The 15525-nt window shown below is 29.4% G+C and overlaps 4 protein-coding genes across 7 annotated transcripts in view; 2 read left to right on the forward strand and 2 right to left on the reverse strand.

Moving 5' to 3' along the window:
* Window positions 1–492: 492 nt before the first annotated feature.
* On the reverse strand, window positions 493–5562 carry LOC119676879 (transmembrane protein 209-like). Its single transcript, XM_038088434.1, has 9 exons — window positions 5375–5562; window positions 5016–5320; window positions 4840–4953; window positions 4554–4776; window positions 4346–4494; window positions 4157–4278; window positions 3870–4101; window positions 985–1082; window positions 493–920 (listed from the first exon to the last, which is right to left on the reverse strand). Exons 1-9 carry the CDS (start codon window positions 5494–5496, stop codon window positions 561–563), a joined length of 1725 nt encoding a protein of 574 aa, XP_037944362.1. The 5' UTR covers window positions 5497–5562; the 3' UTR covers window positions 493–560.
* Window positions 5563–5956: 394 nt separating this feature from the next.
* Window positions 5957–15525, forward strand: part of LOC119677693 — a 44104-nt gene continuing 34535 nt past the window's right edge. The window contains exons 1-8 of one of the 4 annotated variants that reach the window (XM_038091135.1): window positions 5959–6075; window positions 6127–6968; window positions 8762–8851; window positions 8939–9028; window positions 9119–9199; window positions 9287–9373; window positions 9463–9495; window positions 9549–9708. In XM_038091135.1, coding sequence (XP_037947063.1) covers window positions 6029–6075; window positions 6127–6968; window positions 8762–8851; window positions 8939–9028; window positions 9119–9199; window positions 9287–9373; window positions 9463–9495; window positions 9549–9553 — 1275 coding nt within the window. In that variant the 5' untranslated portion in view covers window positions 5959–6028 and the 3' untranslated portion in view covers window positions 9554–9708. Of the gene's footprint in view, window positions 6076–6126; window positions 6969–8761; window positions 8852–8938; window positions 9029–9118; window positions 9200–9286; window positions 9374–9462; window positions 9496–9548; window positions 9709–15525 lie in introns of those variants that run through there. The other 3 variants (XM_038089537.1, XM_038090336.1, XM_038091939.1) reach the window with 3 other exon arrangements.
* LOC119681793 lies at window positions 12115–13336 on the reverse strand. Its single transcript, XM_038095448.1, has 5 exons — window positions 13160–13336; window positions 12799–13103; window positions 12623–12736; window positions 12339–12559; window positions 12115–12279 (listed from the first exon to the last, which is right to left on the reverse strand). The coding sequence occupies exons 2-4, from the start codon at window positions 13052–13054 to the stop codon at window positions 12360–12362; spliced, it is 570 nt and encodes a 189-aa protein (XP_037951376.1). The 5' UTR covers window positions 13055–13103; window positions 13160–13336; the 3' UTR covers window positions 12115–12279; window positions 12339–12359.
* Window positions 13459–14766, forward strand: LOC119680086. Its single transcript, XM_038093132.1, has 3 exons — window positions 13459–13537; window positions 13740–13856; window positions 13908–14766. The coding sequence occupies exons 2-3, from the start codon at window positions 13810–13812 to the stop codon at window positions 14758–14760; spliced, it is 900 nt and encodes a 299-aa protein (XP_037949060.1). The 5' UTR covers window positions 13459–13537; window positions 13740–13809; the 3' UTR covers window positions 14761–14766.

Consider the following 15525-nt stretch of genomic DNA (forward strand, 5'->3'; position numbering starts at 1 on the left):
CACAAGCAGAACAATTGCTATTCGCGTGGAATAGCAACAAGCAAAAACAGCAGCAGCCCAGCATCAGAAACATCCGCAAAGTATTTCAACCACAAATCACTCGCTCTGACACGATAAATTTACAACAAAAACAATTAATGACCAGAGAATGTGCCATGGATTTGTGGTATAAATCAGTGAATCTGTTTAATTAAAAGTTTACTCGAAAACTATGAGCAAAATTATCGCAGTAGAAGACAATTTTATATCTTTTCAATTTATGCTCACTTTAAACTAAGAGCTTACAGGATATCGCAGGACGAGCCAATTAAATAAGAATGATTTTTCTGCAACACTTTGAATGATACACAAGCGTACAAATTTTAAAAAAGTCAATCCTTCAATTGTTATAAAAATAAATTTCTATTTGTCGGATATTAACACAAAAACTATAGAATGAAATTTTGAGAAAATATATGGGAACTTCAAATTATTACTTAAAAATAGTTAATGAATCGAAATAAATTAATCTTAATAAGCAAAATGAGTTAGTTTTGTTTGTTTCCCAAATTAAAATCAAATCAGCCTTCGATAACACACATTATGTTAATGCCGCTTTGGCCAAGATTAACGCCCTCCAAGCAGCTGTCATGATGAGCACGCATATAGATCAAAAATTGTATGATCACGTAGAAAAGATTGTTGCGATCATAGGCGCAACTGTGTATTTCTCCTTCACTAATGAAATTGAATTTTGGTTTTATGAGATTTGTGCAGAGTATGGCACAATTGGCCTTATTTTGAACAGCAGCAATGGTATCCTTTGCGGAGCGCTTTTCATCACCTTTTAATATATAGCGACTATAGAAAGGCCGACCACCGCCTTGTGGCAAAGGTCTAAGCTGACTATCCAAATATACACAAAATAAATGGAAGAGTATCTACAAAAAAATATCGAACAATTATTATTTAAAGGTTTATCACATAGAAAAATTTAAATATTACCGCAGAATCAGTTGGTAAGTGTTCATCCCACTTATTGCCAAGGTATGATGAACCAGAATTCCATTGATAATCAGCAATACAAGATCCCCTTGCCAGTTCTTAAATGATATAAAGAAAATTATATTTAAAGGTAAAAAGTATATGTGGGATGTTATTAAGGAAATTAGATTTTAGTGATTATTGTTATAATAAAGCGAAGGACCCTGTAGATAAGGAGTTATGAATGGAATACAAGATGAATTTATAGTTGACTACATCTATACAGCAACAAAGCCCTTAACAGACCTCCATCTGAAATCTTTAGCAAGAACAGCTAGCTTCTTATGCAGCTAGAACTGTCCCATCCCAATTGATTCAATACTCAATTTGAAATGTTTGCCTCAACTGCTCTACCGGAGAGCTCTACTCCAAATGGTATAGCCCATATGTGCTCCAGACATAATACTCAAACGATTTTGACTCTATTGTTTTGATTTATTAAAAATATTTCAAATCCAAAAACGTCATTATTATCCACACACTCCAACAGAGCCCTTCTATCGCTCACTTTAGCTTCTAACCCTTGTATTCGTATTGTTAGTTTTGTTTGTTTCCAAAATAAAATCAGTCTATATTTATATTAAAATAACCACAATAACAATATATGGGTTAAAATTAGGTCTGGAGAGAAGATTTAAATCAGGTATGATATTGTTTGAAATGAAGAGAAAACTGTGGAGTAAAGTTATTATTTTGTTGTAATTTAAATAATACGACTATTATTTGCCAAAAAACTAATTCATTTATGAGGACGGATTCTCTGTTATTGAGATTTGATTGAATTCTCCTATAATAAAAAAAATTGATTGAACAAAAATTTCGACAGTCACACTACAACGTGTAAATAGGAACTATTAAATAAAAGTGTAACAAGCACTAGGTTTCTACAAATAAATAAAAATAAGCTATTAAAACAAACAAAATTTTATAGAAACTTATCTATAAAATTCAAGGATTTATCTTAACAGATAGTTAAGCATTATTTAAAATAATAGTGTCCTGGAAATTTCATCAAATATTTCCAGCAGTTTTTTAACACGTTAACCAACAGAGAACAGAGAGAATCATTTATTTTGTTAGGCCATGTAACACCTGAAATTATATTTAGTTAAACTCACAAAACAATGGACTCACAAAACAAAGCCAAGCCTTACTCTGGTATTATTTGACTGACAATCGAGACTCTAACTAATGATTGAATAACAGTCGAAAATCGTAGTAATTAATACGATAGTTCTGAAAACCGTCAAACATATGAATAAAGTCGCCCTTTTGCTAAAAAAAGCACGCACATATTTTATCCGGAGGACGACACAGATTGACGGTCAGTTATCCTCAAAAAGAGGAAAGCGACTTTTCTTTCTTTCTTTGGAAATAACTAAGCTGAAAATTCTTTGCCAAAAATTCCTGAACACATCCATAATCCAAAACCTTCAACAAGACATCTTAGTCTTTATTAAATACACAGTATATTTTCTGAATCGTTAGGTACGATTTTAAGAACATATTGAGGTCGCAATGTTGCTTCTCTAGGGTTTTGTATCTTAATATACTACGAAACTTACGAATATATATCATGCAGTATGTTTGTTAAGGACTGAATTAATAATATGTGACAAAAAATGAAAATGATGGTTTTGTTAAATAAAAGAAACTGAATGCTTTCATTCTAAGTACGTACAATCTATGCATTATATAGCAGAAAAAAATAAATTATTAAAACTTTTATTAATTCTCAGCGAAAAAAAAGAGTTTAAATCATTGTTAAATCAACTTTTGAGGAAACGATAGAGATGAAGCATAACTAAATTTAAAAATAGGTAAATAGATTGAGTTTCTAGTGTTCTGAGACATATAATTAAATTTAAAGCATTCATTAATATCATTATAATCAGCAAACGACCATTAGACAACAAATTTTAATATAGTAAGTTATTCTGAACAACTTTTTCTGCTATACTATATGGTAATTTAGCCATTTTTAAGATATAAGAATATAAAGTTGGTACCTCTACTTATTGTTACAAGTCGTTTGTGTTAAGGGACACTATATGTGAAACAGAATATTGTTGTCACGATTCTGATTTTTCGGGCGTGCCAATGGATATAGTAGAGTTAAGTATTTCGTGCCATTTTTTCCTTTACTCTATATGGCAATTCAATTTAGTTTTTAAAATATCGGGCTTGTATGTTGGACAGTTTTACATTAAAAGCAGATAGCACATCTACTAGTTGTTACCAGTTACTTGTGCAAATTACATAGAAATTTAATATATATGTACTCAATAAAAATTCAATGTAAAAACTCCACAATTCTAAACATCGAAAAGTAAGCTGTATCAGCATACTGCGTAAAGGAAAAACAATATAACTGAGTACATACTTACTAATATCCGTTATTAAATGGACGTATCCATAAATCAGAATTAAACTCAATTATTTTTTATTTTAAATGAATTATTCAAGCAACTAACAATGAGTTGCCAAAAAATGTGTGTAATATATGTATATCATTCATCAACTTATGACTGACGAAACTACTGTCGCGTTATTTACGCTAGTTTAGCTAGCATCTATTTTTAGTACACATTTAACTGCTTAGTTTTGATAACAATTTTAAATTAGTATAATTTTGAATATATGTATTGAATTTAATTAATTTAAGATATTACATGTATGTTTGTTGTACCAGTTAATTTATATACATCAGAACATGTAACTAGTGAATGTTGTATAACAGAACAACTATGTATAACTAATTAGTTATTAAATTTTTATCGTCCTGTTATAAATCCCATGATATAATACAAAGAAATAAAATATATTCATAATTAAAAATTTTATACCTTTTATGCGTTGTACTAAATACTCCTGATTACTACTAACTTCCAAAAATGGTACAATCAATGGGAGAATTGGAATATTTTGATTACAAAATTGTTGATTTTCTGCAGTTTTCTTTAAACGTTCCAATCCTATGTTACCAATTTGTATCTCTATAATGCCACGATTCTTTAACGTTGCATTAATATTATCAATTTCCCTGACTAAACGTTCCAAAATAGTTGTAGACATCCACTAAAATATATAAATTAATAACAATAAATTAAAAATAAAAAAAGAAACACCATACCCTGCGTAAACAAGCGACATATTGAGATAATTTAGCTGATGATATTTTCTTAATAACTTCAGAATTGCTGTCAGTGATATGATAGCCGCCTTCTTCATTTGTTGACGATTTTTGTGTTGTGGCTAAAAGCATTTGAAAATAAAAATATTTTACTAAAATACGATAGAGGAAGTTATTAATAAATTTTACTTGGTAGTGGCGCTAATTGATATATTGAAGTTTTAAGTGTATGTGCAGCGCTATGACAATAATTCCAGAATGCGTTTTTTACGTTACTATTGTGATAAAGTCCAGATTGGTCCGGCGTTTCATTCAAAGTCTCTAGTTCTGAAGTTTCTCTGCAACACAAAAACTTATTACCTTGAATAAATAAAATAAAAACCAGTAAATATTTTACTTTAAGTATTTCTCTAGACTTTCTTCATTTTCAATTAAATCTTCGCGCGTATAACGATAAGGTGATGCATAAGCGCTGTTATTGCTATAGTTGCTATTCTCAAGAGTATTAGGATTAGAAGAATTGATAAACGATTGATATTGCATTTGCTGCGAACTGAGATTTTGATGTATTGGAGAACCTTGCCTTCTGCTATGCAAATTAGACGTCGCTAAATTGCGTGCTATAATAAAATTAACAATATTATCATTTTATCACAACATAAATATATTTAGTTTTATAATACAATCATTAAAGGATGAATGCCAGCTAAGGAAACTGCTGTCAATTGTTATTTCATTGCCATTATATTTCAAATTATCATTTATTTCATCTAATTCCCCAACAACAAATGATTTATCTAAATGAAAAATATTAATTTTAGGAAATCAAATTATTTGAATTAATGTAGCCTAAACATACCATTTTCATTAAATTGTAACAAACGTTGTTGTTCCATTGTCCCACGAAGAGGCACAGTCGATAATATATAATATAAATATTTTCCCACGCAAATGATACCGCTTATGGCTACATATGTTGTTAAGGCATACTCAACCCAATACCATTTAGAACAAGCACGCGGACATTTAAATGATAAATCATAAAACAAAAGTGCAAATAATATTACATAGATGACGCTCCATTTAAGGCAATAATTGGCAGATTTAGCGCGCATTCGTAAATCCAATCCATCTTGTAACATACCACTTTTTTTTACTGGGGAACTGAAAAATTTATTTTAATAAAAATGAATGAAAAAAAAATTAATTATTATTAACCTCAATTCTTTTGTAACATTATTTTTTGTATATTTGTGAGATCCTGTGAGACTTCCACGCGAACGTAAGACCGGCGTATTCGGTTTTAATACAGGAAATAGTTTATCTGTGGTCTTAAACATGTTGCACTAACGATACAAAAGTGTTATATAGAATTTAATTTGCTCTATGCATATATATGTGATTTAATTTTTAATTTATTTAAAACTTCATGACAATATAATATTTTATTTTGAACTTCTTTTTAATGCAATTGAAAATAATGTCAGTAGCACGCACTTTTTCGAAAAATTTAGTGTTACCAAGTTTTTCATGACATTTCAGTTCACTAATTGAACATACTCTGTCGAACAGTGAAATCTACGCTTATAGCGTTTGGTTTGAATTTATTAATAAAATACATATATTATCTCATAAACATTTATTTATTAATAGACTTTCAAATACTTATATTAAGAATAGTGTTTACGCATCTAATAATGTGGTAATTAAATTAAAGATACTCCAGTATTATTTTATAAAATTAAAATTAAAATAATAACTTTACAACACTGAACATAATATAATTTGCGTATTTGGTTTAGTGCGGGAAACTACGAAACGTTTGAGTCAGCAGTAAGTTAATGTTTATCTGCAAGAAAAGGAACTAAAATAATGGCGACTCTTTCTGAACGCAATTTAGAAAAGTGGGATAATCTAAGGTAAATTTATTAAATATCTACTACAAATATTCTGAACTTAATGTATTACAGCGATTTCGATAAACTGGAATTTTTATTTAATCCACTCAACCCACCGGATTGTATATTTGTAGTTGGAATATCAGAAAAAGAAATACAGCACATACCATGCCATAAACGAGTGTTGATGGATGTATCTTTAGTTTTTGCTACAATGTTTGATGGAAAATACTTGGAATCTGAGTCTAATTGCGAAATTCGCTTAGATGATGTAGAACCAATTGCATTCGAACAATTTAAAAATTTTATTTATTACGGCAATAAGCCAATTTTAAACTCTCTAAATGATTGTCTGCAGTTGATTTATTTAAGCCAGAAATATGAGATTAATTCACTCCTAAACGAGTGTCTTGTTACAATAAAGGAGAGGATGAAATATATAACCGTTTTGAATTTGGCAGAATTTTTTAATTCTCCACTTTTTATTACTCACCGCGCTTTGATTCAGTCAATAAATTTAATGAGGGAGAACAATGATTTGCTTCGAACTTCTCAGATATATAATATACCTGCACCAAGATTTATAATGCTTATGGACAAACTTTCATCTCTACTTTCTAAATCAGAACTTTTCCAAATGGTTGAAAATTACATTGAAAAAAATTATATGTCGCAACATGTGAATAATATGAATTTAAATAATGGAAAGTTATCGTATTCAGTACAGCATATAATTACTACGCTGTTGTCAAAAATAAATATTTTAAATATGAGCGCAAAAGAATTCTGCGCTGGGCCATTGCACTGTTCCTTTATAGATCCGTCCACAAAGCTGAGTCTGCTTGTGTCGATAAGCAAAGGTGTATTGGAAAAGTATACAATAAGGACAGAAATGATAAAATCAATGTTGTGTGGTGAGTCCAATTAATTTCTGTATTAAAAAAATTAATAAAAATTTGAAGCATACTTTTGAATTTTTTTATTTTTATTAGCAAAGGTTTTTTAAAAACAACTGAACTTTTAATCCACTTCATTGTAAATTTCCTTGCTTGTGTTAAAAACATTAGATAAATTGCTTTACATAAGTGTCATGTATAAATGTGTAATATATATTTATTATAAACATTCATATACATATAGACATTCATATATCATATATACATTCATATTAAGTTCGTTAATGTGTTCGAAATGTAGGAGATATCACAAAACATAAATCATATTTTTTATAAGTTTAACAAAGATATTCAACTCATATTCATTTTTCTGAGAAAGAATCAGACTATCCCTATAGAAAGCTCTTAGTTAATGTTCAATGGAGATTAGTATTGTTAGTCAATCTTATAATATCATTTGATGCTAGTTCTTGGACTTGATTTATGTTTGATATGAGCCAGATAAAGATTTTTGATTTCATGTACAATTTGATCAATATCAATTTGCTTTCCAAATTGATATTGATTTAGAGTAATGAACTTAGCAGTTAGGATATCTATATTTTGGTAAATATAGAATTAAGTCAGAAGAGACTTTACAATTGTTAGTTCTCACTATACTGTGCTTGTTCGCGAAACTTAGCACTGGCTAATATAAATGGTTTTTTTGAGTTACTTTTACAAAAATTAAATGAATTTTTAAAATATCAACAAAACTACTAAATGTGATCATATACTCGTATGTTGGGGTTTATTAGTTCGCATTATCGTGTTGAGATTATATATAGCAATGCTATAGCGTTTATTTGAATAATATAACATTTGATAATTGTTATTCACCGATTCTAAAAAAAAATTTAGAAATCATTTAAGTAAGATTTTATGGTATAAAATTTAACAAAATGAAAAACTAATGATATCAATTACATATTCTGCAAGTGTAAATATTGGGATATTGGGAATCGTTTTCAATATTAGTATATATATGCAGCACAAAAAGTACGTCACTAAACTGTTATAATAGATATAATGTATATAATGTCTTTGCAGCTTATATGAGTGATATATAAGCAAACTTTCATGCGCCCTACACTAATTTATCAGATAAACCATTGTAGATAGATCAGATAAAACATTACTTATAGATGTCATTACAAGTGCAATGCAAGTTTGTTACTAAACTCGTAATTCATTACAATCAGTGGCTTTAACAACCCGTGTTAGGCCTTAATCGAGGAAGATAAAGAGTCACCTTGACATACTTCTGTTTTTAACTGTCGCTTATCAGTTGTTGGTGAGTTGTTCTTCATTATCTTATTCCTCAAGATTTAATATTTATTTAAGTTGATGAAGGGGTATTATTATAAGGTATTACTATGGTATATTATTATTGATGCTCGCTGCGACACCTTACCAGTTGTTGGTGAGTTGTCTTCCATTATTCTTTTCCTCAAGATTCAATATTTAGTTAAGTTGTTAAAGGGTTTTTATTATTATGGCATTATAGTATTACTATTGTATTATTATTACTCTTCAACTAAAATTTATTAGAACTAGTCTACAACTCTTAAGACAGAAAAATATTAATTTGGAATTGATAAATGCAGTAATTATTCTTTTCTTAATGCAAATACTTCAGCATTCTCATTACAATATCATTTCTCTTCTTCTATATTTATTCTATTTGGAACATATGGATATCGTATTTCATTCAATATCTTTGTTCGTTGGTTCAGTACTTTCAAGTAAATTGAATTATTTTTTTTTTGCAGGTTCATCTAAGGATTCAAATGCAGCTGACAATGGAACTACAGATAACTTTGGATTCCAACAACAAAAACATGCTAATCCATTTGCTCTTAGTTAGTCTCATGAATCGTATTTCATTTAATGTCTCTGTTCGTTAATTCAGTACTTTCAAGTAAATTGAATTATTTTTTTTTTTGCAGGTTCATCTAAGGATTCAAATGCAGCTGACAATGGAACTACAGATAACTTCGGATTCCAACAACAAAAACGTGCTAATCCATTTGCTCTTAGTAGGTCTCATGAATCGTATTTCATTTAATGTCTCTGTTCGTTGATTCAGTACTCTCAAGTAAATTGAATTTATTTTTTTTTTTTTGCAGGTTCATCTAAGGATTCAAATGCAACTGACAATAGAACTACAAATATCTTCCAATCAAGAAGTATTGCTGTTCCATTTCGTCGTTAGTGTCATGAATCGTATTTCATTTAATATCTCTGTTCGTTGATTCAGTACTTTCAAGTAAATTGGATTTATTTTTTTTTTGCAGGTGGTTCATCTAAGGGTTCAAATGCAACTGACAATAGGACTACAAATATCTTCCAATCAACAAGAAGTGCTGTTCCTTTTGCTCTGGGTTAGTCTCATGAATCGTATTTCATTTAATATCTCTGTTCGTTGATTCAGTACTCTCAAGTAAATTGAATTTATTTTTTTGTTTTACAGGTGGTTTATCTAAGGATTCGAATGCAACTGGCAGTAAGTATTTAAAAGTATTTCAATGACCCAAAATTTAAAAATTTTTTTCATAGATTAAGATCGATTTGAATAACCAGTTCTAAAACAAATACATCCAAATCTGAGCCAATCGATATTATTTTTTATATTCTCTATCATAATAGTTAACTAAATTCTACATTAGAAGCAAATACACTGAAAAATTAAAAAGTTTGTCTAAAAAAAATCGTCGATTTGTATAACATAACATATATCTATTAAATTGAAATTATTAATTTTATTTAATTAAATATTTTAGAAATAAAGAAAGTTTTCTAACATAAATATGGGTTTGAATCGGCAGTGTATATGGCAGCTATTTTTAAATAGCAAAACAAAGCACAAAAAAAATTTTGTGTATTATCTTATATGAATATGTTTTTTCTATACCAAATTTTATTTAAATATATTTATTAAAAGTGGGGAAATGCTATGTTTAATTTTTCATGTCATATGGCAACTATAGGATGTACATGTTCATTTCCGCTAATCCGACTAATGGTTTAAATTCGAAACATTTGTGCCAAAATTTCATTAAAATCATACTGATTTTAACTAAAACTGATTGACAGATAGATGGATAGGGCTAAATGAACTCAACTCATCAAGCTTATAAGAAATATAAATACTTTATAGGGTATATGATGTTTAAATCCAGTGCAAAACTCTTGACAAACCTCATAAACAATTTTTGTGAAAAGTGTTTTGTAAACTAAAAGTCAATCATTTTTAAATAATTTTTCTGCTATAATACGAGTATCTATGAAAAATATATCTTTTGGTAATAATTCATTAAAGACAACTTACAGAATAGGTTAACATTCTGTTACTAATCGATTAGACGATATACAACAAACTAATCAAGTAAACACTTTATATACTGCATTTCCTTCTATTGATAAATGTGAAAGCATTTTATGCGAGTTTCTAAAATCTCAGTAAAGTAATTAAAGTGATAAATCCCTGACGAAACAATCTCAATCTTCTCAAATAGCCAAGCTGTCATTAAATCACTGGTAGGCACCACCGCTACATCAATTATAGCTCGAAATTACCGAGCTTCCCTTAACGACTTAGCTGATGCGTCAGAGTCTAACTCATATGGGCCCCTGGACATAGGGATACCTCGGGTAATTGCAGGGCGGACGAGGTTGTTACGGCAGGCACTCTTCTGCCTAACATTCACTTCTCAGATATGGGCATCCTACTTCTAATAATTAAACTGACAAACAAAATTGTCTGAACATAGCCAAGTCAAACAAAACAGACGAATTCTGCTGTCAGATTCCTAGTTTGAGCTGGTCTAAATTGAATAAAACATGTAACAATCAACTACTTCAACTAAAGTAGAATCTGCTCAATACTATGATATATGTGCCGACGGGCCACTGCATAATATATAGGCATGATATAAGACTGGGTGTATTCATGACTTCTATAATGTGACTCCTAACGCAAGTGGAATGTCTTGGACCGCCACTCCAACCAAAAATTATTTCTGCATATTATTTTCTAAATCTTTTAAAGAAAATTTTTAAAACCAATGTTTTAATATTATTTTCAACAACTTCAAAATTTCAAAATAAATTTTAAAAGCCTAGCTATTGAAAGATGTTTTTAGTATTTCAAGACGATCTATCATTCCGTAACAATTTATAATTTCTAGGCACATTTCTAAATTAATACAATTCAATCAGATGCGTTTACAAAAGACCATTTTGCATTTGCTACAATGAATTTTTTCAATTAATTAATTCATATGAGCTTATAACGAGTTTGGCAGTTTTCAAAACACCAAACATTCATCTCTCTTAAAATGAGTCTCCGTATAAGCCGCTATATTAACAATTATTTAATTTTGTTGTTATATATATATTTATATATATATTTCATACTAGTCTTATTCATTCATAATCATTAAATAACATTGTCCTAAAAGTATTAAAATTAATTGAATGAAGGAAGAGTACGAAAAAGCTTTAATTTTTAACATAAATTTAACTTCAAACAAATATCTTAAAAACTATCATAAAGCATTGGGCGTAAAAACAAAGTAATTTAATCTTCTTGAAACTATTTTTTTAAATATTTATAATTTTTAAACAGAAAATAATATAGTAACAACTACACCCAACAAGTTTTATCCTAACCCACCATCTCAGTAATATGGGATTGTCTAATAAGAGAGAATGTCACGATTCTATCATTTCATGTCTGAAAATATGAGAGAACATCCTCAGGATGAAGATATTGCAGCTACCTTGTAATTATCTACTACTCAACAAAAGATCTTTTGATATTCATTCAACAGATAAAATATTTTCCCATCAATTACGAAAGCCTTCAGTACAAAAAATGCTTTAAGGTTATAGTGCTCTGCCTTATTTGTAAACTATATTTCCTCAACTTTTGGACTATTTAATTGTCCACTGTAAGCGTAACGGCTATGTATAAGCCGCTACAAGTAGTTTTTTAACAGTTTTTATACATAAAGTTGGTATGCTGCATCACAGTTGGTGATCAGATGTTTCATAGACTCTTCCTCATCATAGCAGAATCTGCAAATATTTGTGTCGGATATACCTATTTTGTATAGGAAGTTATTAATAAATTTTACTTGGTAGTGGCGCTAATTGATATATTGAAGTTTTAAGTGTATGTGCAGCGCTATGACAATAATTCCAGAATGCGTTTTTTACGTTACTATTGTGATAAAGTCCAGATTGGTCCGGCGTTTCATTCAAAGTCTCTAGTTCTGAAGTTTCTCTGTAACACAAAAACTTATCACTTTGCATAAATAAAATAAAAACAAATAAATATTTTACTTTAAGTATTTCTCTACTTTCTTAATCTTCAATTAAATCTTCGCGCGTATATCGATAAGGTGATGCATAAGCGCTGTTATTGCTATAGTTGCTATTCTCAAGAGTATTAGGATTAGAAGAATTGATAAACGATTGATATTGCATTTGCTGCGAACTGAGATTTTGATGTATCGGAGAACCTTGCCTTCTGCTATGCAAATTAGACGTCGCTAAATTGCGTGCTATAATAAAATTAACAATGTTATCATTTTATTACAACATAAATATATTTAAATTTTTAATACAATCATTAAAGGATGAATGCCAGCTAAGGAAACTGCTGTCAATTGTTATTTCATTGCCATTATATTTCAAATTATCATTTATTTCATCTAATTCCCCAACAACAAATGATTTATCTAAATGAAAAGTATTAATTTCAAGAAAACAGAATATTTTAATTAGAACAGCCTAAACATACCATTTTCATCAAATTGTAACAAACGTTGTTGTTCCATTGTCCCACGAAGAGGCACAGTCGATAATATATAATATAAATATTTTCCCACGCAAATGATACCGCTTATGGCTACATATGTTGTTAAGGCATACTCAACCCAATACCATTTAGAACAAGCACGCGGACATTTAAATGATAAATCATAAAATAAAAGTGCAAATAATAATACATAGATGATGCTCCATTTAAGGCAATAATTGGCAGATTTAGCGCGCATTCGTTAATCCAATCCGTCCTGCAACATACCACTTTTTTTTACTGGGGAACTGAAAAATTTATTTTAATAAAAATGAATGAAAAAAAATAATTAATTACTATTAACCTCAATTCTTTTGTAACATTATTTTTTGTATATTTGTGAGATCCTGTGAGACTTCCACGCGAACGTAAGACCGGCGTATTCAGTTTTAATACAGGAAATAGTTTATCTGTGGTCTTAAACATGTTGCACTAACGATACAAAAATGTTATATAGAATTTAATTTGCTCTATGCATATATATGTGATTTAATTTTTAACTACTTTCAAACTTCATTACAATATAATATATTACTTTGAACTTTTATTTAATGCAATTGAAAACAATGTCAGTAGTCACGTACATTTTCGAAAAATTTAGTGCTACCAAATTTTCTTGACATTTCAGATCACTAATTGAACACACTCTGTCGAATAGTGAAATTTACGCTTACAGCATTTGGTTTGAATTTATTAATAAAATACATATATTATCTTATAAACATTTATTTATTAATAGACTTTTACATACTTATATTAAAAATATTATTTATTTAGTTTTACATATCAGTTTTATTAAAATTTTGCACATTGTGAGTGTAAATTAAAAACAAAATAATAACTTCACAACACTGGACATAATATAATTTGCGTATTTGGTTTAGTGCGGGAAACTACGAAACATTTGAGTCAGCAGTAAGTTAATGTTTATCTGCAAGAAGAGGAAGTAAAATAATGGAGGCTATTTCTGAACGCAATTTAGAAAAGTGGAATAATCTAAGGTAAATTTATTAAATATCTACTACAAATATTCTTAACTTAATGTATTACAGCGATTTCGATAAACTGGAATTTTTAAATCATCCACTCAACCCACCGGATTGTATATTTGTAGTTGGAATAGCAGAAAAAGAAATACAGCGTATACCATGTCATAAAAGAGTATTGATGGATGTATCTTCAGTTTTTGCTACAATGTTTGATGGAAAATACTTGGAGTCTGAGCCTAATTGCGAAATTCGCTTAGACGATGTAGAACCAATTGCATTCAAACAATTCAAACACTGTATTTATTACGGCAAAAAACCAATTTTAAACTCTCTAAATGATTGTCTGCAGTTGGCTTATTTAAGTCTAAAATATATGTTTGATTCATTCCTAAACGAGTGTCTTGCTGTGATAAAGGAGAGGATGCAAAATGTGACCATTTTGAATTTGGCAGAATTTTTTAATTCTCCACCTTTTATTACTCAACGCGATTTGATTCAGTCAATAAAGTTAACGAGAGAGAACAATGATTTGCTTCGAACTTCTCAGGTATACAATATACCTGCACCAAGATTTATAATGCTTATGGACAAACTTTCATCTCTACTTTCTAAATCAGAACTTTTCCAAATGGTTGAGAATTATGTTGAAAAAAATTATATGCTGAAACAGGCGAACAATATGGATTTGAATAACGGAAAATTTTCGTGTTTAGTTCAGCATATAATTGACACGCTATTGGCAAATATTAATATTTTAAATATGAGCGCAAAAGAATTCTGCGCTGGGCCATTGCACTGTTCTTTCATAGATACGCCCACAAAGCTGGACTTACTGGTATCAATAAGCAAAGGTATAGTGGAAAAAGGCATTGGCAAAAATAATACAACAATACATAATTGTCCAATTTGGACATAATAATGATCAGCCTAAATCTTGTATTTTAAATAATATATTTTAAATTATATATTTCATATTAATAATATTCTACTATTTTTGTTTTGTTGTCAAAGCAAATTTTTATTCTCATAATGTTAATGACTTGATGTCTTAGCCTGGAACGGTGGGTTAAGATATCAAAATTTATCATAACAACAACAACAGTTGTATATCACACGAGCACACTTTGCTCGTCATATGAAACTGCAGATAAGCCATGCATTTAGCATGTGCAATTCTTTAATATAGAACATTATGAGAAATTAAATTTGCTTGTGCAAGGTCAGTATTGTACTTATTAAATAATAATTATGTTTGTAAAGCAAGCTGGTATATGGACTTAGTTCAAGGTTAAAAGGAAATAAGTTTATAAGCATATACCAGGTTGCTAAGGAAATTACGCAAGTAATATTCTTTTTTGTCAATGCATACAATTTCCATGAGAACTGTGACCGTTCCCACAACTATGCTGAGCGATACCTAATCGCTACTTTAATGCAGCTTAAGGTATAGGGCATTATCGTGGGAATTGTATGCATTAACACCTTGCCAAATGTGTATAAAAACTCAACATTTTTCTAATAAATTTATCATTCAATACAGAACAGCCCTTGCGTTTTAATTAGTTCAAGTGCTTATTAAAACTCAATTGCAAATAGGTTCATGTGCCTAGTTGCTCAAAAAATATTGTTATTGTTTGAATCCACCTGAAGTTGGTTTAAGTGCCAAATTCATACCTTGCAA

The sequence above is a fragment of the Teleopsis dalmanni genome, chromosome 1, assembly GCF_002237135.1.
Source record: "Teleopsis dalmanni isolate 2A chromosome 1, ASM223713v2, whole genome shotgun sequence".
Lineage (NCBI taxonomy): Eukaryota > Metazoa > Arthropoda > Insecta > Diptera > Diopsidae > Teleopsis > Teleopsis dalmanni.